The 23925-nt window shown below is 40.2% G+C and overlaps 2 protein-coding genes and 1 pseudogene across 2 annotated transcripts; 2 read left to right on the forward strand and 1 right to left on the reverse strand.

Moving 5' to 3' along the window:
- Nucleotides 1–3310: 3310 nt before the first annotated feature.
- Nucleotides 3311–5633, forward strand: LOC122653854 (probable lysine-specific demethylase ELF6). Its single transcript, XM_043847804.1, has 3 exons — nucleotides 3311–4240; nucleotides 5301–5379; nucleotides 5515–5633. Exons 1-3 carry the CDS (start codon nucleotides 4024–4026, stop codon nucleotides 5582–5584), a joined length of 366 nt encoding a protein of 121 aa, XP_043703739.1. The 5' UTR covers nucleotides 3311–4023; the 3' UTR covers nucleotides 5585–5633.
- A 3155-nt stretch (nucleotides 5634–8788) lies between these two features.
- Nucleotides 8789–9346, reverse strand: LOC122655121 (uncharacterized mitochondrial protein AtMg00810-like). The gene has a single exon (XM_043849356.1). It carries the CDS (start codon nucleotides 9344–9346, stop codon nucleotides 8789–8791), a length of 558 nt encoding a protein of 185 aa, XP_043705291.1.
- A 556-nt stretch (nucleotides 9347–9902) lies between these two features.
- Nucleotides 9903–12004, forward strand: LOC122655122 (annotated as a pseudogene).
- Nucleotides 12005–23925: the final 11921 nt, after the last annotated feature.

Here is a 23925-nt window from a genome sequence, read left to right on the forward strand (position 1 = left end):
TATACAACCTTTTTTCTTTTTTTTTTTATATCTATTCTACATATAATGTTGTTTGGGTGGGTGTTGTAAGGTATGAAGCCAAATTTCCTTGTACTTGTTGGATTCCCTATGTATTTCCATCAATAAGATCTTAAATTTTAATCAATCCAATTTGATATATGTTGTTTTTTATATAGAGAAATTGTTTTGCATGTATTAATGGAAGATATCCAATAATATATTTGGTTAATTAGTTGCTAATCAGGTAGGTTTATCGCTAAAAGGTCATTTGTATTAAAAAGAAAAAAAGAGTTACAATCCAAAGAGAACTAAAAACAAAATGGTACAACCCTTTTAGCCCCACCTATGACATTGCCATTTGCAAGAAAAAAAAGCAAGCAACAAAACAAAATTACATATTACGAAACCGATATCTCGGTCCACAATAAGCATCCACTAAGAGGAGCACTAATCAAGTAGGAAATTAATGATGGATTTAGCTCAATGGTTTCATCCTATCCAAAGCATAGAAACTGAGTAGCTAGCCAGGTCGGAGTCCACAATCATCATGTTTGGCATCACTTAAAAAGGAGGAGATTGTTGGTATATAATATTTTACTGTATGTTTTGGTGATGACCTAAACATGGTTGTGATGGTTCTTGAGAATGTTGGTATATAATATTTTACTGTATGTTTTGGTGATGACCTAAACATGGTTGTGATGGTTCTTGAGAATATTAATCTTATTTGTTAATTGATTTAATAGTGTTATTCTCAGGGTTCAAAAACTTGGAATCGGGATCTAAATTGGTCCCAGTAGCCTAAATGGGGGGAAGGATCGAATTCGACGAATCCTTATCCCCTCTAATTCGCTGCCTCCCTCCAATTCCTCCAATTTCTCACATGGGGGCAGAAATGACCACCCTACCCTCTGCCCGAAAACACTGTCCAAGGTGGGGTCCACTCCCTCTATTAGAGGAATTGAAGGAATTGAAAGTACCTACGAATTGGAGGTGATAATTATTCAAATTCGATTGGACCGATCCAATTATGTAAACCTTGATTCTCTAGCTTAAGTGTGAATTTAATACTTCAAGCATCAAACAAGTATGAAAGAACAATTCAATCTTAGGTTTCCATCTAGTGCCTATTTTCACCAAAATTAAAGATAAAAGACAAAAATCATGAGCCCTTTATTAAGAAGCTTGTTCTGGTTTAACCTGATTCAACAGCTTGTTTACATAGATTACTTATAGCCCATAAAGACAGAAACATGGCACACAAAATTGTTCTATTAAAACTCTTTTTTTACTGATTTGAGAGACAGTTGGGACAAGCGTCACACCCCCATCTTCTGTTCCAGATCCCCAACTACCACAAAAATGGGGGATGGGAGGGCCTAGTGTTAAGCATCTTTAGCATATTCCTAATGGAGTCAGGATGTTCTCCATATCTCTGATTCTGCATAGAAGGAGTCCAAAAAGGAAACTAGAAACAACCATCTCCCATTATAGTTTAGCATTGAAGGGTATTTTAAAATCTGACATGTGGCAAATTCACATTATTCTTTAGAAGTCATTGTTTTCGGCAGTAACTGTCTTCTTCCTCACGAGCGATCCCTTTACCTAAAATTCATATAGTAAAGGGCCAGTGGGAGGGGGGACTCTCTAACGATCAAGTCAGTAATCAGAATTGAGTAATGGGAAACCGATGAGCTATTAAGTATTCAGATCGTCTAGTTCCCTTGATATATAGTCAAGTAACTCTGAATTAGCAAGAGTCCTGATAAGGATGGAATCTCTGATTCGGCGGACTTTCCACTTTCAGTGCAGTGCTCTAAAGATGCCCGCCAAACATAATAGGAAAGTGATATGGTGCCAACCATGGAGGCCAATCTTTTATTAATTTGTTTCTTTTTTGGGAGAATCTTCATTGATCACATGTGTAATTCAATCGTACCTTCACATTTAGTGTTACGTGTCAAATATCTATTGGATGGATATAATTGTCCTTATCATTTGCGCCCCCCACCCCCTCTCCCCTCCCCTCCCCTCCCCTCCCCTCCCCCATCTAAGCTAGAACTAAGCTGAGGGAGGATTGTCTTTAAATACCGAGCATAATTGTTAACCGTACAGCGCATAGGATTGTTGTTCATCGCGGAGGTGGTAGAAGCTTATGCTCTAATGTCAATTTGTTACCCCCACCTAAAACAACATATTTCTTCTCATAGCAATGGAAACAGAGCTGATGCTCGGGTACCGATGCATTGTAAGAAGTGACCGTTCATCTGAGATGCACTTCATAGGATTTTGTTGTTTCATCAACCGTTGTCACTCATGTTTCACGATGCACCAATGTCTTTTGGGAACCTGCATCAAATGATGAGACAGCTTTTAAAAGGCGAATATCAAACGATCCCTCTGGCTTTGGTGTTAAAAGCGTGACAAAGAAGCTTTGTCTAAGATGTTGATCAACGGTGCAATCCACAGTGCACCTTTAAAGTTAATCTTCTCAGTCCCATAGGCCATAGCCACCACCAAATGTATTTTTATTTACTTTATTTCCTGTCCGCTCTATTTTTCCAAATTCCTCTAATAGAGAGGGGTAGACTCTATCCGGACAGTATGTTTGGGCAAGAATAGGATGGTTATTTTCATCCTTTTTCTTAGAGGAATTTGAAGAAATGGAGTTGTCTAAGAAATAGAGCAGATAAAGGTCCACCATCAAATGCAGAGGATAAAAAAATTCTCTTTGGAACCCATTATTAGAACCGAGCGATCTACCTCTCTCAGAGTTCCTCTGTATTCTTTCGCAAAAGCCCCACTTACTACGTCACAGCTGAAGCCTTACAGAGTTGCAGGTTATGTTCTTCATGTCTTCGCTACACCTTTAAGCTTTTGTTTATCTTATTATTATGTATCTTCTTTTTCGTTTCGACTTAATGTAATCTCATTCCACAAGAAACTCACATGTACCTTCTATCAAAATCTTCAATCTAGGGCTGCAAACAAATAAGTCATTCATGTTTTGTTTGAGAATTTGATTTCCAATTGTATAAGATTGACATTCTGTGGATTATTGTTTCGTTCGAGCTCTTTAAACCTTTTTTGTTAATGGGTGATATGGAGATACCCCTTTGGCTAGAAGGGTTGCCTTTGGCACCTGAATATCACCCAACGGATACCAAATTTGCTGACCCAATTGCTTACATATCAAAAATCGAGGAGGCTAGTGCTTTTGGTATCTGTAAAGTCATTTCGCCATTGCCCAAACCTTCCAAAAAATACGTTCTTTCTAACTTGAATAAGTCGCTCTCTAGGTCCTCAGAATTGGGCCCTGATGCCAAGGCCTCAACTAATTCTTCTTCTTTTCAAATGGGTTCTGGGAATAATGGGAATGATGGGGATGTTCGGGTTGTGTTCACCACAAGACACCAAGAATGAGGACAGAAAACAAAACGATCTAAAGGGCTTCCTCCATTTCGGCAGGCAGCAGTTCATAAGCAAGTTTGGCAAAGTGGGGAGGTGTACACACTGGAACAGTTCGAGACTAAGTCAAAGGATTTTGCTCAGAATCATTTGGATATGATAAAGGATGTAACCCCACTTGTTATAGAGGCATTGTTTTGGATAGCATCTTCTGAGAAACCTATTTATGTGGAGTATGTGAATGATGTACCGGCTCAGGTTTCGGAGAACCGGAGGAAACATTACGATATTTCCATAAGCAGAGGAGAAAGAGGAATTTTGGTAATAAACATCGAGGAAGCATTAATATTGAGAGTCAGGAAAGGGATATTATTAGTAGCTCCCACAAGAATGCAGGGAAAGATTCTTCTATGATGACTGCTTCTGATCCATCTTCGGGGTGTTTGAATCCCTGTTCAAGCTCATCAACTCCTTAACCAGATGAGGGTTTAAAGCTACTGAGGCAAATGATTCCAAATACTTGCACTGACAGGGAAGGTACAGCTGGCTGGAAGCTTTCAAACAGTCTTTGGAATCTACAAGGTGTTGCACAGTCGCGTGGCTCACTTGCGGTTTATGCCGGACGAAGTCCCTGGTGTTACTTCTCCCATGGTTTACACTGGAATGCTGTTCAGCTGGTTTGCTTGGCATGTGGAAGATCATGAGCTTCACAGCTTGAATTTTCTCCATACTGGTTCACCAAAAACTTGGTATGCGGTTCCTGGAGATTATGCCTTTGCTTTTGAGGAAGTTGTTCGTGGCCAGGGTTATGGAGGAAATCTTGACTGCCTAGGTACATAACTTGATTTTTCTGATTAGTCGATCCATCTAAAATATTGCTTTGGAAAGTCATAGAAACTTGGGCTTGAAAAACTTGCTTTGAGGTGTTCCAACCTTGAAAATAGTTCAAATAGAAAATTTTCAAATATTCAATTCATAGTTGTCATGGCGACGCCATGGCGTCTGGGCGGAGAGGGCTGCATGGCGACCTACGCCATGGCGACCCTCTTTGATTTCTTCTTCCGACTCTCTTTCCCTCTTCGATTTCTTCTTCCTGTCTTCGATTTCTTCTTCCCTCTTCGATTTCTTCTTTCCCTCTTCAATTTCTTTCGATTTCTTCTTCGATTTCTTCTTCTGTCTTCTTTCCCTCTTCGATTTCTTCTTCCTGTCTTCTTTCCCTCTTCGATTTCTTTCGATTTCTTCTTTCCCTCTTCGATTTCTTCTTCGATTTCTGAATTTTCTTCTTAAAACTTGAGAAACAATAGAGAAAAAATAAAACATGGCTTGAGTATACATCTATTAACACATTAAAAATAGAGAAAATAAAAATAAAACATGGTCGACATGCTCGCCATGGCAACGCCATGGCGGGCGACATGTCGATATATCGACGGGACACCCCTCCACCGACTTGGATCGCCATGACGCCGTGACAACTATGATTCAATTATGCCTCCTGCATTCAGTTGGTGTATGTAGTTATTTCTGTTTTTAGTACTAACTATTTTAGGGTGTAAAAATTAGCTGTTATGATGAATGTAATATCTCTTTCTGTATTTCTACCTTCGATGTATGAACCTTGACTAAAATGATTTTCTCGTGTTTTTTTCCTTGTCCTGTATGGCTTCTCTAATTCCTTATTGTTTCCATTTTCCTCTCTAGTGATTAGCTGTAATATATTTGCATGTCTTCATGTAGCGAGGTTTACGCTTCATACATTTGGGCATACTCCCTCCATTGGCTTCTTGTGCAACCTAACAAGTTTTCTTCACTTTTTCATTTCAAAAGTGCTTTTGAAAATGACCATGCATTCTATCACTGTGGTACATTACTCATGTCTTTTCCCCCCTCAGCTGCACTGACAATACTAGGTGAGAAGACAACTCCATTATCTCCTGAGGCAGTTGTTGCATCAGGGATTCCTTGTTGCAGGTTGTTACTACTTTTTTAGAATTACTTTTTAATTGTTCTTCCATTAACTAACATCTATATTAGGCTGACTTCTTCTATTTCCTGGTTGTTATATTTGGTGAGTTTGACTATTTTTTATTTGTGGTTTTCCTTTAGGTTAGTGCAGAATCCTGGCGAATTTGTTGACCTTTCCAAAAGCCTACCATGTAGGATTCGGCCATGGTAATTTCTATATGGATTTCTTGTTCTTGATTAATATAGGAGCATTATTTACCAAGCCTAGGTTTTGTAAGTTTGTTTCATGAACAAACCACAAAATTTAAATGTGGTTATAGAATTTCTTGATAGCCTAATTCAGAAGGCATAAGAATTTCAAATAAAAGTTATTGACTGGATGCATGATAGTTTGGATCTTATTATTTTTTGGGGTGGATAGGGAAGGAAAGGGATTGATTTTGTGTAAGAGCAAGTATAGAACTGCTAGAAGTTGACCTAGTTGGTTATGAAACAGGAAGGGTTCACAACTGGTTTTGCCTGGTAAGGGCAGGTCTCTACTGACTCCTGTGGATTATATTTCAAAGTTCTAATCTTGCTGAACTACAACTGGTTTTGCCTGGTAAGGGCAGGTCTCTACTGACTCCTGTGGATTATATTTCAAAGTTCTAATCTTGCTGAACTTGTAAAACAACAAACTGATACATCTGAAAGTAGTAAAGCATGAAATAAACCATTGGAAAGAATTAGAATTTTGAAATAGAATATGTGTTAGCCTAATTATATGGGCCTAACTTGGAATTAAATTAAACCTTCCACAAATACTGATTAATACTGATTTTACACATTAGTTTATTGACAGAAAATAAAAGGAATTAAACTTGAGAAAATCCAAAGATGAAATATCCCTAATCGTGCATGAAAATTATGAAAAAACAATGAAAACATGGTGAAACCGCCATTTTATAAAGAAAAGAAAGAAGAATTGGTGGGGAAGATCGAATTGAAAGAGAGGCTCTCCCCTGAGCTTTCTTTACTTTTCTTGAATGCAACAGAACATAAAAATGCCCTAGTAATGTAATGAGAAACTTCTGTCCTCCTCAACAAGACTTCAAAAATCAGTGTTATAGATGCTATGACCTTACTTGCTGAGAATATTTTTATGCAGGTCTTGCTCACCTTCATCAGAAAATCTTTCAGTTGCTCTTCTGTTTTCACACAAGATACAATCACCCTTGAGTTTCTCCTCCATAAAAAATTGATCTAATGCAATTTGTTCCTTTCAGTATTCTTAAATCAAACTCGGCATTGGACTGTTCTGCCATCTGGGCTTGCGGTTCATTCCAATGGTCCACCATTCTGAAATTTGGAATCGTCTAGATGATTCAAAAATCAGTTCAGATGATCCAAGCAATTAAATCATTCAGATGGGATTGTTCAGAGACTGGTAACCATTTTTCAAAGGACATATCATCCTTTGGTGATCCAGACTGTTAGGCCCAGTGATTGGTAGTCTGATTGGTCCAATTGCAGTTTGACCACCTGGTCCAACAGCCTGTGAAGACATGGATTTCATTCAATCACGTTTAACTGGATTTGTGCACAATATAGATGGTCCCAACAGCATGTGAAGACATGGATTCGTTTAATCATGTTTAACTGATCGTGCACAATATAGATAGCAACCTTATTATAATTATAAGGGTTCGTGCAAACATAAATTTAAGCCACAGGAGATTTGTAAGATTTAGTGTCTTATGTCTGTTACTCAGCTTCTACTCTAGAGCTCACTACTATTGGCCATTTTTCACTTGATGTATATCGAAATATGAAGAAAAAAAGATCAAAACACTGTTCATGGTACAGTTCACGTGAACAGTGTCACAGCCCATATTTGCCTTGTGTAGGGATGCTTTTTAGAAGATCTTGTGGGCCCATCAAATGGAGAAGATTCTATCCTAATGCTGTTGTTAGAGAACCATAATCCTGTAACCAAACTTCAAGAAAAGAGAAGAGAAGAAAGGGAGCTGTGATCCCAAGGGAGGAGGCAGCCTGCGGTAAAGAGATCTTAATCTCTATCGTGGCTGCCTCTCCCTAAATATTATTAGAAACCAAAAAAAAAAAAAAAAAAACATGAAAAGTACAGAACTACCCCTGTACTTACACACTAATACAAAAAAGAGAATAAAATAAGTAATAAGGGCAGTGGACAATTCTGCCCCTAATACCCGAGACTTCAACACTCCTCCTCAAGTTGGAGCATATATATCACCCATGCTCAGCTTGTTACAAGACACAAAAAGTAGAAGCAAACAAAGACTTGTTAAACATGTTCATCAGTTGATCTGACGAAGATACAAAAGGAGTTTCGACCAGCTTCTTCAAGATAGTATCTCGAACCATAGTTGTCAAGGCGTCGCCGTCCAGGCGGTTTTGTTGGGGCCTAGGCGACAACCACCTTATTGCAGGGCGCCTTGAACTGGTTTTATTGGTATTGAACCTGGTATTGGCCCGTATTTATGCCAAATATCATTTAAGTAAATGATAATTTCATTTACTTAAGATATTATTCATAAATAAGCAAATACCCCCTATTTCAATCCAATAAAAATAGTTAAAAATCAAATTCCAAAAGGATAAAAAGTCACCCCCCTAGTTCATGAACAAAAACTAGATTTTCGATGATAGGTGAAATTTTCAACTTTCAAATGCTGGTGTTTTTCTCAAACCTAAAAATTCTATAAATCTAATATGGTAAAACATTGCTAAGAACCAACAATGCGGTAAAATATTCATTTGTTTTGATATATAAAAAATATTTTCATTCAGAGCGATTTGATAGCCTTTGCGCAGACCAAATAAGGTTTGACCGGAACATAACTTTTTCAATATAAATCAAATTTAAGCAATTTTGGATTTGTTGGAAGGTTGGTTTTGTGCTCTAACTAATACAAAAAGTCTCGTGTAAAACTAAAATCATTTGACTAGTCAAACTTCTTAGAGAACAAGAACATCTCTCTAAATCGAAAGCAATTTAATTACTTATAGATAAGATCATATTTTCTACAAAAAGTATAAACCAAATGTATGTTTTGATTGTTTCAACCTTCTAATAGATTGCTTCTTCAACTCTGTTGTCTTCTAGTTCTATGCTGATTTTTATAACTTGATGTGGCTTAATGTTATTTTTGATGACTTGATGTGGCTTAATGTTGATTTTTGATGACTTAAGGTGACTTAATGTTGATTTTGTATGACTTTCTGAGGAGGCTTAATGTTGATTTTTGATGATATAAGATATATATTGTAGCATACTAAAATATTGTAGCACATTAAATAATTTTAGAAAAGGGGGGAAATAAACAAATAACACTTGAGGGCACCTTGTCGCCTAAGCGCTTAGGCACCTCTCCACCGCCTTGGGTCGCCTTGACAACTATGTCTTGAACAAAGTTACAATCCACTTCAATGTGTTTAGTCCTCTCATGAAAGACGGGGTTACTAGCAATATAGTGGCTGCTTGGTTGTCACAGTACATCTTCATCAGAGTTGACACAGGAAGGCCCATCTCAAGAAGTAAGGAGCGAACCCACATTAATTCAGCAGTAGTATGCACCATTGCTCTATACTCTGCTTCTACACTAGACCTAGTAATGGTAGTCTCTTTCTTACTACGCCATGTAACCAGGTTACCCCCTACAAAGGTACAATACCTTGTAGTAGAACAACGAGCACTAGCCAAACCAGCCCAATCAGCATTAGAGTACGCCACCAATTCCATATGCCTATTAGGACGATAAACAAGTCCTTTACGCAGAACTCCTTTCAAGTAACGAAGAATACGAACAGCAGGATCCCAATGTGCCTTCTGAGGAGACTGCATAAACTGACTGAGTACCCCAACAACAAAGGACATGTCCAGTCTTGTGACTGTCAGATAAATTAACTTCCCAATCAAGCGATAGATAACTGAAAACTTTATTGATTGTCCCATCTATTTAGGAATGCTAACATCTCGCTCAGTGGGAGGAGACTCATTTTGTATTGTCAGGTTCTTTTTTTCTCTTTATATGCGTACTTTTTGTTGGTTCATGACTCTTAACACGAACTTTTATTGCTTTCAATAGTTACTTTCTTCTTTCAATCAGTGTTAAAAATTTCAATCCATTGTGAGAAAAAAATTCTGAAGTTATTTACAGTATTTGATAACTAGATTTTTTTTTTCAATGTAAATATTGTACAGATGCAAAAAATGAAACTGATGCTACAGCTATTACTTCACCTTCGGAAGCAAATGAGAATGGAGAGCTGAAAGAGACCGATTCAAATAACCACCTAATTGAGACATTTTCCTTTGCCAAACTGAACCAGTCAATGCTTCCCCAAACACATGATCACATGTTAGCCCCTGCAGTTCAGAACTTCCTGAGGGTAGGCAAATACCTTCTACAGTGAAGGCTGACAGTCAAGATGACAAGTTCTGGAATACATCTAATGGATATCTATGACCGCGAATCTTCTGCTTGCAACATACCCTCGAGGTCACAGAAATGTTGCACCCAAAGGGTGGTGCAAATGTACTAATCATTTGCCATTCAGGTGTGGTAGTTTTCTTTGCCTTTTTTTCTTAAATATAGTGGTCTTTTTATTATTGGTATTACTCCCATCTCTTTTTTTCTTTTTCTTTTTTATTGCATATGGCATTGAAATTCAAGACTGCTGTTTTATCTATTTGCTTAGTTGTGATTAAGCTTTGCCTGGTGATTTGATTGATGCAGACTATCTTAAAGTAAAGGCACATGCTGTAGCGATAGCAGAAGAAATTGGTACTTCTTTTAATTATAAAGACATTCCCTTGGAGCGTGCATCTCTAGGAATTGAACTTGATTATATATCAATAGACACCGAAGAACAGGAAGAATGTGGGGAAGACTGGACTTCAAAACTTGGTCTCAACCTTAGCTACTTTGTTAAGCTCAAAAAGATGTCTCCATTGAGCCGAGAACAGCATGCACTCACCTTGGGTGGGTTGTTCTCCGACATTAACCCTGGTCCAGACATCTCAAGCATAAATTGGCCTCCCAGAGATCTCGTACTCATCACAAGGCAGCAACCGGCTTGAGTAAATTCAAACTGTGTGAGAACACACTAATAAAGAACAACGATATAGTGGAGCAATCAGATGGCTGCAAGGTCGTTTCAGAAAATAAAATTAGTCAATACTCGAGAAGAAAATACAATGCTGATCCAAGTGGTACGGGGGAAGCTAGTAGGCCTCATGGCCGTACTAGAAAGCACTTGCTAAGAGATATTTCAAAAACTAAGGATGGAGACCTGGAGGCTGACAGCAGAAAGGCATCTGAATACACTTCCTGTCCCATGGAGAAAGGAGGAAATAATAATGTGGAGTCAGGTTTTTTTTTCTAAAGTTAAGAACTCTTAACACACATCAAATAATCCAGCAAAATGAGGAAGCAAATAAGATGAGAAAGGTTTCTGATCCTGTGCAGTCTGCAGGTTTGTCTGCTGCCTTCTCCATCTTTGGAAGTTCGGAAGTACTGACAGATAAGCAGAATGCTGAGGAAACTAACATGGATAGTGAGCCTTGTAATTTGGTTACTCGACAGGGTTCTGCTATGCAATATGACATGCTGTCTGTTGATGAAACCAGCAAGATGAGTAAGACTTCTGATTATTCTACTTAGACTAGTCAGGTTTCTGGCCATATAGAATTTTCCTGGTTCACCCACAGTTTCTTCGTCAACTGATAGAATTTTCAAATCAAAGTCAGAGGAAGTGAATAACACCACTGACAAGTCTTCTAATTATATGACACCAGAAAAGTCAGAAATGCAGGAAGATATCAAAACTGCAATGGAACTGACTCTTATCCCAGGGTTTGTGTTCATGCTAACGCTGAAGATGAATATATTCTTCCTGTTTCAATACTTGGAAGGTTTTGAAGTCCCAGAGGAGATCCAAGCTAGAGATAAACCTAAGGAGAGTGGGGAGGTTCATTCTCCACAGAGTAGTATGGAGGTGAAGGATATCCAACCCACCATTTCAGAGTCTAAGCCAAATAGAAGAGAGGGAAACAAAAGGAAAAGAGAAGTACAGATTACAGTAGGTCAATATTGCTGTAATGGCTTTCTTAAGAGCCCATGCGAGGGACTGCAGTCAAGGACTGGGAGAGTTGCAGTTTCTGGGACTGGACCTGACCCCAATAGAACGTTGAAAAGACAGTGAAGAAGGAGAAGAGATGGCAGGATGGTCAGCTGCTTGTACAGAAAATAAAGAGAAAGTGAAGGGTGCTCACAAGTGTGACATTGAAGATTGCCATATGAGTTTCAAGACAAGGGCAGATATGCTTATCCACAAACGAAATTGGTGCCCACATGATGAGTGTGGCGATTCAGTTCCCACTAGTACGCAATGCTTCATCAGCAGATTTATGCTGAGGACAGGCCCCTGAAATGCCCGTGGAAGGGTTGTAATATGTCCTTCAAGTGAGTTTGGGCAAGGACTGAGCACTTACGAGTGCGCACACAGGGAGCAACCATATGAGTGCAAGGTTGTGGAATGTGGTCTTACTTTCAGGTTTGTGTCAGACTTCAGCCGGGACAGACAAAAAACCGGGCATTATATGAGGTAACTTCTATTTTAAGGGCTGTTTTGATGGTTGTTGGTTAGTCGTGGACATGTGGATTTTGTTCTTGCTGGAGAGGACCAAAATCCTTGATTCTGTGGCTGGTGTGTGTTATGGGAAACTGCTAGTCCACAATGATGTAGTTTTAGAGTAGACAGCATTGGTAGGAATACATACATGTTTGATTCAGCCGTTCCAGAAAAAAGATGAAACATTTCTGGGTTTCTGCATGTCATTCTGTTCACATTTTGCCGTCTATGGGTGGGGTCATATTGTTAACAGGTTGCTTGACTCAGATATCTTCCAACAGTGAACTGTGTTCCATACTGATGTCTCAAACAGATCAACGGGGATTGTGATGGATACATTGGGGATAATCTTGACCTGGTTCTGTGTAGTTCTGTTTGACACAATGACACCTTTATCGAATTGTATCATATGTTCATTTTATTCTTTTCGTTTTTTCTTGTTTGGGTACCCAATGGCTTTGGCCCCAAAAAAGAATGGATACTGATTTAAATTCATTGTATAATCAAAGTTCACTTGTAAATTCACTCATCCTTGCATTCTTTTGGTTTTTTGGGACAAACTGCCACTCATATTTTGCCACGCTTCAACTCGATCGTAAGCTAGTCAGCCATAATCCTTCATCTTGATTTGCTGGATGCCTGCAAGTTGCAAGCATCACTCTCAGGCACACCACATGATCACTGCCTTCTAGCTTGATACCATTGCAGGGGAAGCCACATCTATATATTGTCGCAGGAAGACTAGGAATTGCTTTGACATGCCATAACAGACTCTTCTCTTGAATCAATGTACACTATTAGGGCAAATTTTATCAATCCAACAACAGTGACTTGTTCTTGTAGATATTTTGTAGTTTAATTAGGTAACGACAGCTTGAGCTATCATAATGAGGTTTGTTTTGCCACATCAAATATCACCAACGTAGTGCCAATAAGTTTAAACTCAAAAGCTAAATTAGATTGACAGAGTTAAAAGATCAGGGGCGTTTCTGAAGTTTCAAGCCTAGTTGATGCCTTATTGAAGAGCCCACATAAGTCTTAATTGATTCAAAGTCCTCAAGATTCTTAATCTGTAGAAGCCTGGAAGGAGAACAAGATGAGTGAGTCTGATTCAGTTTTGAAGCTCCCCCCCCCCCCCCCCCCCAAATTGAATTACAACTTAAAATTGTACCAAAAAAAAATGGGCAAGAGATCTCTACTTGGCCGCATGGTCTCTATACAAGCGTCTGGGCCAATGGGTGAGCATGCCAGGGTATCTACCCAAGGGGCTGAGGCATCATCTCACGGTGCCCTGTGAGGGGCATAGGAAACACCACCAAGTAGAGATCTTTTTCCCAAAAAAACAAATTAATAACTTACAAGATTTCATTCAGATGCATATCCATATTGAAATTGTGACCCAAAAAAAAAGGGAGGAGACATACATTTCGGGTGTATGCTGGGGCTTGGGCCAAGCTCCTAAGGAGCCTTTTCCCTTCCTTGTATTCTCCAAACTCACCCAGGCAACTTGTTTGCCTTTTCCCTTCCTTCCTTGTATGGGTAGTTATTAAGAGTTTTAAGGGTAGTTATTAAGAGTTGTTTCTTAGGAGTGGGGTGTGAGTTGGGTGTAGTTAGTATGATGTGTAGTAGGAAGTTAGTAAAATCGTTTAGTTTTTCCTTATTATGTGTTAGTGGAAGTGATGGGTTGGTTTAGTTTTCCTTATTTTGTGGAAGGGATCAAGGGATGGGTTTGTTAGTTATGTTATCTCTTATTTACATTACCGTAATGGAATGAAGATGAGAGAAGTTTAATCCCAATTAATCTCTTAAGAGATAGAGGTCGGCTCCCTCCAAATTAGCCAAAACCGATTCGTATTTCCTCTCTTTCATATTCTTATCTTCTTTTCAAGATAGCAAAGCAAGGGAAGACCGTGCACGTACCAGATTTATCCATGGTTCCACGCAGGAGAAATGCTCTAGCCATTGTGCCAGCTCCTCCCCTAGCCTTCAATGCTGGGAGATTTATATCTGCAGAGACTGAGGGCATTTACCGAGAGTATCTCCATGATAGGAAGATTTTAGTGGAGGGGGACATCATGGTTGAGGAATTGATTGCATTCAAAGTGCGCATCAGATTCAGCAATTTGAGGTGGAGTAGCATGTTGACCAACCCCGAATTCTACTACCCCACACTAGTCAAAGAGTTTTAATCCAACATGGTACTAGTCAATGAGGATGCAGAGGGCATTAGGTTGACTTCTTTTGTGAAGGGGGTGCCTATTGCTTTTAATGACGTGGAATTGGGAATACTCCTGAGCATCTCTGCAGAAGGTGACAGAGTATACTATTACCCTGGGAGCAACCCTAACAGATGCTTGTCCCCTACAGATCGTCAGTTGCTGTATCGGACACCTACAAATGATTTGATTGATGATAGTGATGACCTTTCGAGATTCGGTCCTTCCCAGCGGGTCCTTACTTTCATTGCCAAGACCAACTTGTCTCCTTCTAAAGGACATAGCACCCAGCCTCCTTTGATGGCAGCAACACTGGCATACTCCCTCTACACTGGTCAGCAGACATGTCTCCCTTATGTTATCATCCAGCACATGTCACATGCGGTGGCCAATCCTCGCCGCAAGAATACCTTGTCATATCATAGGTTGCTCACCTAGATCTTCCTTCATTTTGGAATAGACCTCGACGATGAACCCAAAGAAACAAGCTCCGAAGGGCCTTTTGGGTTTAATGCATTGCAGAGAATAGGCATATATTGTGATTACTACAGCTCCAGGGAGCCGATCAACTATGAAGGGGGTGGAGGGGCCCGAGGAATTGAAGATGATGATGTAGAGTTTGTGGGATCTAGACAGCACACCAAAGGGGCTTCCAGTGCCAGGGATGCAGGTGCATATGTTGTTCTTCTGGCCATAAGACGCATGAATTGGAGGATGACAAAGGGGTTTGAAGAAATCAAGGGGCAGTTCTCTTCTCATGGTCAGCGCCTCGAGAGGATAGAAAAAAAATTGAACGACATCAACACTTTCCTCTACTATGATGGAAACGAGAGAACAGATGATCGTGATGGCATGGAGAACTAGCCCAGTCACTCATTTCAGAATCAGAAGTTGTTTAATTTAGACTTTTCTTTCACTTGTCTTGGATTTGTTGGAATTCCTTTCCTTTTGACTTTTCTCTATTTTTTTCTCTCTTTTTTTTTTATCAGTTAAATTTTAGAGGCTTTGGTGATGGTGGAAATGTATATTTTGGGTTGAAAGAGATGTAATTACCTCCAAGGGTGGGTTTGAACATATGGGAAGTTGGATTTTTAACTCGGTATATATATGAAAATATATATATATATATATATATATATATATATATATATATATATATATATATATATATATATATTTACTCATTTCATTTAAATTTGGATTTCATGGATTATTATGGATTATCTAGGATTATGATGGGTTATGATGGACATTCATGCGATGTCCATAACATACTCCCTTAGGGGTATAACAATGCAACCTAATAGTTAACACCCAGACAGCATACACTTCAAGTCCTAAATTCCATAATTGTCTATTATTTTCTAGAGTTCTCAGTTGCACCATAATCAGTCTTCTTCCTATGTCTGCATACACTTATTTATGATCTTGAGACTTTTAAATTAGAACCTAATTGTTGGGAGTAAATCAAATGGTTACGCCAGATTGCGATCGGTGCAGAGCATCACACTCTGATACCTCACGCCATAATTTATAAGAAAAGGGGTGACTGAGATGACAGGTGTCATCCCAATACTACCAGGATCACAGATACAGTGTCCCGATCCACAGCCTACCCAATATCAAGGCATGATGATGTCAGGGTGCGTAAACCAATGGAGTAAATCATTCTAAAATAAAGATATCAAAATCAGCGGAAACGTAAATGATTTTAAAATCGAATAATACAAGATGTCAGTTCACTAATGATAGCATATATTATAGTTTCTATATCCCGTATCCATCTAGTAAATTTCATAAATTTATGCATGGAGTCCGTACATGACTAAAGATGAATACAAAAGTAAAGATTTAAATCACGCCAGAAGGGCACCATTCTTGGGTGTACATCGACATCCAAGTCCAAGTGACTCACTCCACTCGATTCGCATCCATAGGAGCTCATTAAGATTACTGCATATCAACTAAAAGAGGTTGGCAGGGTTAGCTCCATAAGCTAGTGAGAGAGCAGGGAAATGCACATACATATAAACAAGCAAATTTAGTCAATCCATGATGCATGCACATGTTAGATTCATTTTCACCTAGCACACACATCTAAGTCAAGTATATACTACTATGATAACTCGGAGACACTGTGGGTCACTTAGCTTATCTCCATAATGAAACCTCAGTTATCACAAGGGAGCCTACGCCAATCGAAGCCATCAGACCACCCAGTGACAGACCCCGATAGCCATCACTACCCCTGACTTGGCCTCTCTCCCCCACAGGAAATAGGTGCTCAGACTATCCAACACATAAATCCTTGTTGGTAAGGGTCGTAGCATAAGAAAACAAGAATCCTAACCACAGATATACTATATACAAGTCCTATCGTCCCGAGAGGTATTCCGGGTGCATCAACCTCCCATTCCATCTAGTACCCGGGTACCAGCACGGCACGGCGCATACAAGGCAGGATGACAGTCAACATATTTTATAAATATTTCTGGGGTTCCGGTACTGGTACACCCGACACCGTGACCCGATACAATAGTGAAACCATTAACACATCACATTCATACCAGCTCACAATCAAGATAAATAATGCAAATGCGCAAGATGCTTATAAATCATATAATAGCATGATATTAAATATTTAATATATATTTAAGCCCAAACAAATCACCTATAACCCACTCACATAACTCGGGTATCACCCGATGTGGTTGACATAAATCTCACCGGTGCACATTATTTCCATCAAGTTGGGTAGCCTAAGGACGCGAGAGCAAGTGTTATGTATAGAGGGGTCCTATGTTATGCCCCCAAAATTAAAATTGGGTTTCAAACAAGACAGCATGGACGGACTCATGGACGGAAGCAACAGGGTGAGTCCATCCCTTACTCCGTTCAGGCCAACAAGTCAAAATACGAGGGACGGATCCACGAACGGAACTTCCACCTGAATCCGTTCCTGCATCCGTTCAGTTCCTGAGACATACCTAAGAGCGAACGGAACCACCCTGCATCGGTTCGATTCCTGAGACATTCCCGAGAGGGAACGGAACCACGGATGGAGGCAACAAAGTGAGTCCGTTCCTGGCTCCGCTCGAACCAGTCACCAACATACACTGGACGGAACCACGACGCTGGATCCGTTCGTGCATCCATCGAGGTTCTTTCCAAGATTTCTTAAGATTTTCTCCTCCATCTTAGAACCTGGAGTTCACATGGCCCTTAGGGTCATGGAGGGGAGTCATAGGCCTTCCTAAGGTCACTAGAACCTAGTCCTACTTCATGGATCCAAGATCACACAAGGATCTAACTTCTTTTGATCCAATATAGGGCTTGGGTTTTGAAAATCATAGAATTAGCAATAATGGTTGTAACTTGGCTAAGTGGAGCTTACAATAGGGATTGGTCTTCATGAATAGAGCCCCCATTAAGGGCTAAGACCCACCTTGAGTCCCAAATGGAACCCTAGGTCAGCTCTATTTTAATAAACCTATCCAAACTCAAGAATAGATGGAGAAGAGGGAGGTACCATAAGATGAAAACATACCTTAGTGAGTTTACCTCAAACCCCAACTCCAGCTAGCCTTGAAGACCCACCTTCTCCTCTCTCCTTCTTCCCTTTCTCTTCTTTTCTTCAATCCTTATCCAGACAGCAAGAGGAGAGGAGGTAGGGCAACAAGGCTCCTCTTGCTTCCCCTTCCTTCTTCTTCCTTCCCCTCCCATTCCTCTTCCTTGCTTCTTCTTCTCCTCCACGGTTTGGCTTAGAGGGGGAGAGATGGGCGAGTTTAGAGCTAAGCCCTCCTTTATAAAAGATAAAGGGGCCTTAGGGCTTGTTTGCCTAGGTGCCCCCAAGGCTAAGAATTCTTTAAGTTCAAGTGGGCTTTAAGGTCTATTTGGCTAAGGTTAAAAACCCTACTAAGTCTAATTGGTTAGGGCACATTCGGCTTAGCCTAAGGTCCTATAAAAATATTTTAGTTTTAGGGCTTGTTTGGATCAAGCTAAATAAAAGAACCAATTATTCAATTAAGTTAAGTTCTATGGGCCCACTTTCATGGCCCAACAAACTCTAAGAAGGTAAGGGTGGGGGGGTCCATCTTGTCTGAGGACCTAGTTATTGTGTCCGAGACACGGGGACGTGAGTCCCATATGAAAATACAACAAAAGGGCAAGAAACAGCACAGACGGATCCACGAACGGAACTAGTCTGGTGAGTCCGTTCGTGACTCCGTTGCTACTGTAAGGGCCCAAATTACAAGGAAAGTTGCAGGGATTTGACCCACACTTCTAGGACTCCGAAGGGGATATGTATAATAGAATTTAGGGTTCAAATTTTACCCAAGATGAGGTCCAATCGCCCATTAAGGTGTGAATGCAACCCTCAAGTTTTGAGTTTTCCTCCTTGACTGTTACAGTTCAAGGTCACAGGTGTTGACCATTGCCATCGTGGTATCACCCGTCAATAAAAGTTCAATTTGACCCGGGGTATTAGGGTGTATTTCGGGCACGGGTGTAACAGTCAGGACCAAATTTCTGAATCATCTCCAAGGTCTTTTCATCCTCCGGGTCCAAAAGGGGAATTCTATTTAGTTTACTGGTCTTTGGAAAACCCTATTGATGGGGAAAACTGGGATCAGTGTAAGAAGCCCAGAAAAACCTCTGCTTCCATGCGTGGATTGAAGAAAGGGGTGGCTTCATAATGGGAACCTGAAGACTTCGTTGGCGGAGGGTATACCGCCAACTTGTTCCTTATGGGTGCTAAGTAGGAAACATTTGACAAACAAGCCAACGAAAAAGGGCCTACGCAATCCTAAGCATGAACCTACAAACCATCCTCCAATAGTTTGAAACCAGTTGACATGGAGCTAGCTCATAGTGGGCTAGAAGCCGAGAAACAAAAGAGGGAAAGGGAAGACAAAATCTGGCTTCGAAGGAATCTACAATAACAGTGATCTCTCCAGGAAATGTAGAATTTAACCTATCCTCAGGATTGGCGGCTCTAAGATCGATGGAGTCAGGAATGGAGTAAAACCCTCGATAATCAACTACATCATCGAGTGTCAACACTGAAGGAAGTCATCGATAGACTTCCGAATGGTTCCATCGGGAGGAGGCTGATGGGTATATTCAGACTTTTTGCTAGTGGGCTTGGATAATTTCTTCATATGAGAGGAGCTCAATAAAGCAGAAGGCTTCTGTGGAGTTTTCATCTTTAACAAGTTGGGGTTAGAAGAACTGGCGCCAACTCCGGAATGAACTCATTGCAGTTGGGAGGATCCACTGGGATGATACGGAGGAAGATCCTCGCTCTCACCAGAATAATATAAATGCTCTCCCTGTTGGAGCAGGGCAGCAGTCTCATCTTCGGTTTTTGAGTTGGAAGAATTGCCAGAAGTAGACATCGTTGAAGTAAAACAAAGAAAGCAGTAAGTGAAGAAGAAAACTTACTCGAACAGAAGTTGGGATTGAAGAAGGAAAAAGCGCACGCTGAGAAGATCCCTGATGAGCGAATCGAAAGCGGGAAAAATCCAAATGCTTGAAGAACTTGGAAAGTTGCAGAGGTTCAAAGGACGATTAAGAAGAAAAAGAAGATGAAAGAGACATAGTATTTAAGTACTCGAGCGCAAAAAGGGACGTTCGAGATCACATCAGTAAGTTCAAATAAGCAGCCGAGATCAAATAGTAGAATCCAAGAAATGGAAATGATGGGGGGATACATCGATTCACCCAAGGAAGCTTAAGTGACAAGTAAACGCCCAGAGGAAGAAGAGTTCCAATCTTGACTTTTTCGAGTATCTTCTGAAGAAATACAAAACCAAAAAAAAAAAAAAGACTTTTTGGGGAAAAAGGGGATGAAAAGTAAAAAGTGGCGGCGGAGAAGTGACAACCAAGTCATCACGCACAAAGACGGTTCCCATCCACGGCCATAGGTTCGAGGGGGAAATGATGCAACAATTTCGAGTATGTATGAAAAATGAAGATAATTTGATGAAGCCGAACAAGGAAGTCATACCGATCATCAAAGGTGCACACTACAATCGCATTAATGCCGTAATTGGCAAAGCTAAAATCCAAGGAAAGGATAATAACTCCTTATGTTCAACTTAAACAATATAAGGAGTAGAGGACAAATGATATGAACAATTTCACATTATTCAATCCTGTGAGGACACGTGGAAAGAAGGAATCTATAAAGAAATGATAAACAGAGGAAAGGGGCAAAGGATCTACTGCAACGAAGATTAGGTAAGCCCGCAAACAGGGAATCAAGATCCCAGAGGGGCAGTCTTGGAAACGCACTATGAGAACTGAAATAAGGGAGAAGATTATAAATAGGAGGAAAGGAGACAGCAAAGGGGGACCAGAATGCAAAAATTCTCCCGCTCCTCCAAAGTATTCAGATCTATTTTCCCTCTCCCTCTCACTCTCACACCTCCATGAATGTCTTGATCTCTTGTCTCTTCACTAATCTTTATGTATTCCAATTTCGATTAAAACAAATTAAGCCGATCGAGATCTCCAGATCCTCGATCTTTTAATTGAAGTGTTGTCAAAGGATTCCTGCAATTTACCCAACAACCAAAATTCTTCTCCAAATAACAGTAGGTTCTCTGGTAAAGATTTCCAGATAAGAATGGCAAAGCTCTCATAATGAAAAATGAAAGAAACAATAGGGTGATGATGATAACATGCAACCAGCTGTTGAACAAGATCTAGATGAATCTTAAAGGATCGAAACCAGTAATAGATTGAAAATTCTTGGAAATATCAAGCGTCATTTAATGCAATGCAGTAACCACTTGCATGAGACCAAGAGAAGCTGAAGGGACTTACAGGTAGATATAAACGCAGCCTATAGAGGAAATAATGATTAAGAAAAGGCTCAATGGCGTATCCCCGACCAAGCTTGATGGCAAGGTACCTCCGGCGAGCTGAAGATCACATCAATGACTTATAGTAAAGCGACTAGCTGAAGGAGAAACCCATTTGATAATCATAACACATCATCCTCTTTGAAACCCATTACTAGAACAAACACATGTGATCTCATCTTCCAGCGTCCCTATTTTAAATGTTTCGAAAAAAGTCTTAAAAAGCAGAATAGGGATCAAATTGGTTAGTGCCGATTCTGATCCTAAATGGATCTGATTCAACCGATTCCATGTCATTTTGTGCTAGAAACGAGATCGGCTGTGGACTTTGGAAGTGGCCTTGGAATCAGTCCCATTTTTTTTAATAAAGAAAATGACTTAGAATCGGCTGATGCGATTCCATTTTAGTGACTATTGATACAAATGGTCTAGAGTCGGAATCGTTGAACACCAATTCTGATTCAAGAGTACTCTATCCTAAGGATTTAAAAATCAGATCAGATTAACCGACTAGGATCGATCGGGATCGGAGTTGACCAAAGCCTATTTTGATTCCCACCCAAATTGTACGCATCCCAATCATGTTTTGAGGTATCGATAACGAATTGCTCGATACGGGCATTCTGTATCAGTATCACTAACCACCGATTCCAATACCTGGCCAATCCCATATTGGTGGAACAATGCAGTGCAGATCAACAGTGAACCTATCTGTTGATTGTATCAATATCATATCGATTTTTGAAATAGCAGATGCCCGATCTAATACCTTGCACTAAATCCATTATCCCAATTCCTTATTGAATCACTTATGTTTGGTTGCAAAGGAAATGAAAATTTTTAAACCTAAAAAAAATTGTAGTCATTACCCAACACGATTATATGAAATACTTAAATTTCTTACTTTATTTAGTAATGAATAATGATGCTCTTTAGATGTAATTTTTATTTTATTTTTCAAATTAAAAAAGATTTAGATGCAAAGTAAAAAAAAAAAAATTTAATAATTAAATATAAAAAAGTTATTTTTAATGACATAATTATATGAGGTAATGATTACAAATGTTTTTCTTTTATTAGATTAAAAATTTCACGTTCCTTTCAATTTTCCTTCAAACTAAACGGAGCCTAAAGTTAGGGATCTGATTCCAGGTATTTTTGGGCCGGGTTTTTAAACCCTACCTTTCCTAAGCTCCCTGTGAAGAGATTCTATACAGACTCTAGAAGAAGCTCGTTTTAGTGAAAACTATAGAAATAGCAGCATCGTTGAGGCGCGAGTGTTGCTTGACCAGTTATGGTTTATGATGCCAAAATTGTCCTTGGGAATCATTCCAGGTGGAGGAATACTTGGCACCAGGATTCGATGCAATGTAATGATGCATGTGTGAAGGGGAACAGTTGGGGGGTGTACGCTTTGCTCTTCCTCTGAAAATCTAGTGTAGGGGTATAGTTATAATTTTATGCATTGAAAGGAAGTAACAATTCTTATTGGGGAAAAAAAATTAGGAAAATTACCTGATTAGCCATTATTAGATTTGTGTTTGCAAACTGATCACTCATTGTTTTGAGTTTAGATTTACAAAACTATCCAAAAAAGTGCTCATTGCTCATCTAAAGACTTTTGTTGACAGTTTTACCCTTACCTCCCCTTCTTCATCTTCTTCTCATTGTTGCCACTAGGGCTGCAACAAGGTCGGGTTGGGTCGGGCCTTTTAAAACCCCAACCCAACCCTGAGTCCCCTTAGCTGGGCCCAGGCCCGACCCAGCCTTGACTTAGGGCCAGAAAAATCCAACCCTGACCAGCCCTCAGGGCCGGGTCAAGCTGGGCTTACTCAGGAAGAAGAAGAAGAACATATTAAAAAGAAGAAAGAATAGGAAGAAGAAGACAGGGTCGGGTCAGGTTGGGCCGGGCAGAGCTCAGCCCGAGGCCTCAACCATGATCCGGCTCGACCTTGACTCAGGGCTAGAAATTCCCAACCCTAATCCGCCCTTAGGGCCAAGGTATCTTAACCTAGGCCCTATTCGAGCTCAGGGCGGTTTAGGGTGGGCTAGAGCCGTTAGGGCCAAACTTGCACCCCTAATTAACACCTCACCAGCCATGCCTTTGTGCCCACACGCCTCCACCTGCCCCTCCCCTACCCCACTTCTTCTTCCTCTTGCCACCCCACCTGTCCCTATCCCCACACCACCCTCCCATGTAATCCCTTGCAACCACGCCCCTCCCCCCACCCTTGCTTCTATGCCCCACCCTGCAACTACCCCTTCCCCCCACCCAACCCACCCCCTGCAACCTCCCCACCCCTCTCCTGGTTCTCAACAGCACCCACCCCCTCCTCTTCTTCTCTTCTTCTTCTTGCAACCTACAAATTCCACCCAACACCTCTGCAACCCCCACCCCTGCCCAACCCCCACCTTCTCCCACCCACCCTGCAACCCCGCATTGTAACACCCTACCTTGCAACTGCACCTTATGGCACCTTACCCCACAATCCCATGTTGGATGTAATGTTTATGTGTCCATCAAACCCAATTTAATTTGATTAAATTAATTAATTTAGTTTTATTTAATTATGTGTTTGTCATAATTGTATATTGCATCTACCCAATTCAAACCATTTTGTTCACAACTACGGATAGATTTGGGCAATCTGTTCTATGGTTGCTATATTTTACATTCGTACAATAGTGATTGGACCAAAATGTAAATATAGACACATTTCGTGTTGAACATGATCCACGGGGATTCCCGAATTATTTACCGTCAAGTTATAGTTGCAATGGGAATCTCCGGTAGTTATTTTCTCTGTACTTGA

Source organism: Telopea speciosissima, chromosome 3 (genome assembly GCF_018873765.1).
Source record: "Telopea speciosissima isolate NSW1024214 ecotype Mountain lineage chromosome 3, Tspe_v1, whole genome shotgun sequence".
NCBI classification, from domain to species: domain Eukaryota; kingdom Viridiplantae; phylum Streptophyta; class Magnoliopsida; order Proteales; family Proteaceae; genus Telopea; species Telopea speciosissima.

Excerpts from the sequence above, each read along its gene's own strand:
- LOC122655121 (XM_043849356.1), bottom strand. The coding sequence starts at position 9,346 with ATGGGACAATCAATAAAGTTTTCAGTTATCTATCGCTTGATTGGGAAG.
- LOC122653854 (XM_043847804.1), top strand. The coding sequence starts at position 4,024 with ATGCCGGACGAAGTCCCTGGTGTTACTTCTCCCATGGTTTACACTGGA. Across the intron at positions 4,241-5,300 it reads AGGAAATCTTGACTGCCTAG|CTGCACTGACAATACTAGGT; the intron begins GTACATAACTTG and ends TTCCCCCCTCAG. Across the intron at positions 5,380-5,514 it reads TCAGGGATTCCTTGTTGCAG|GTTAGTGCAGAATCCTGGCG; the intron begins GTTGTTACTACT and ends GTTTTCCTTTAG.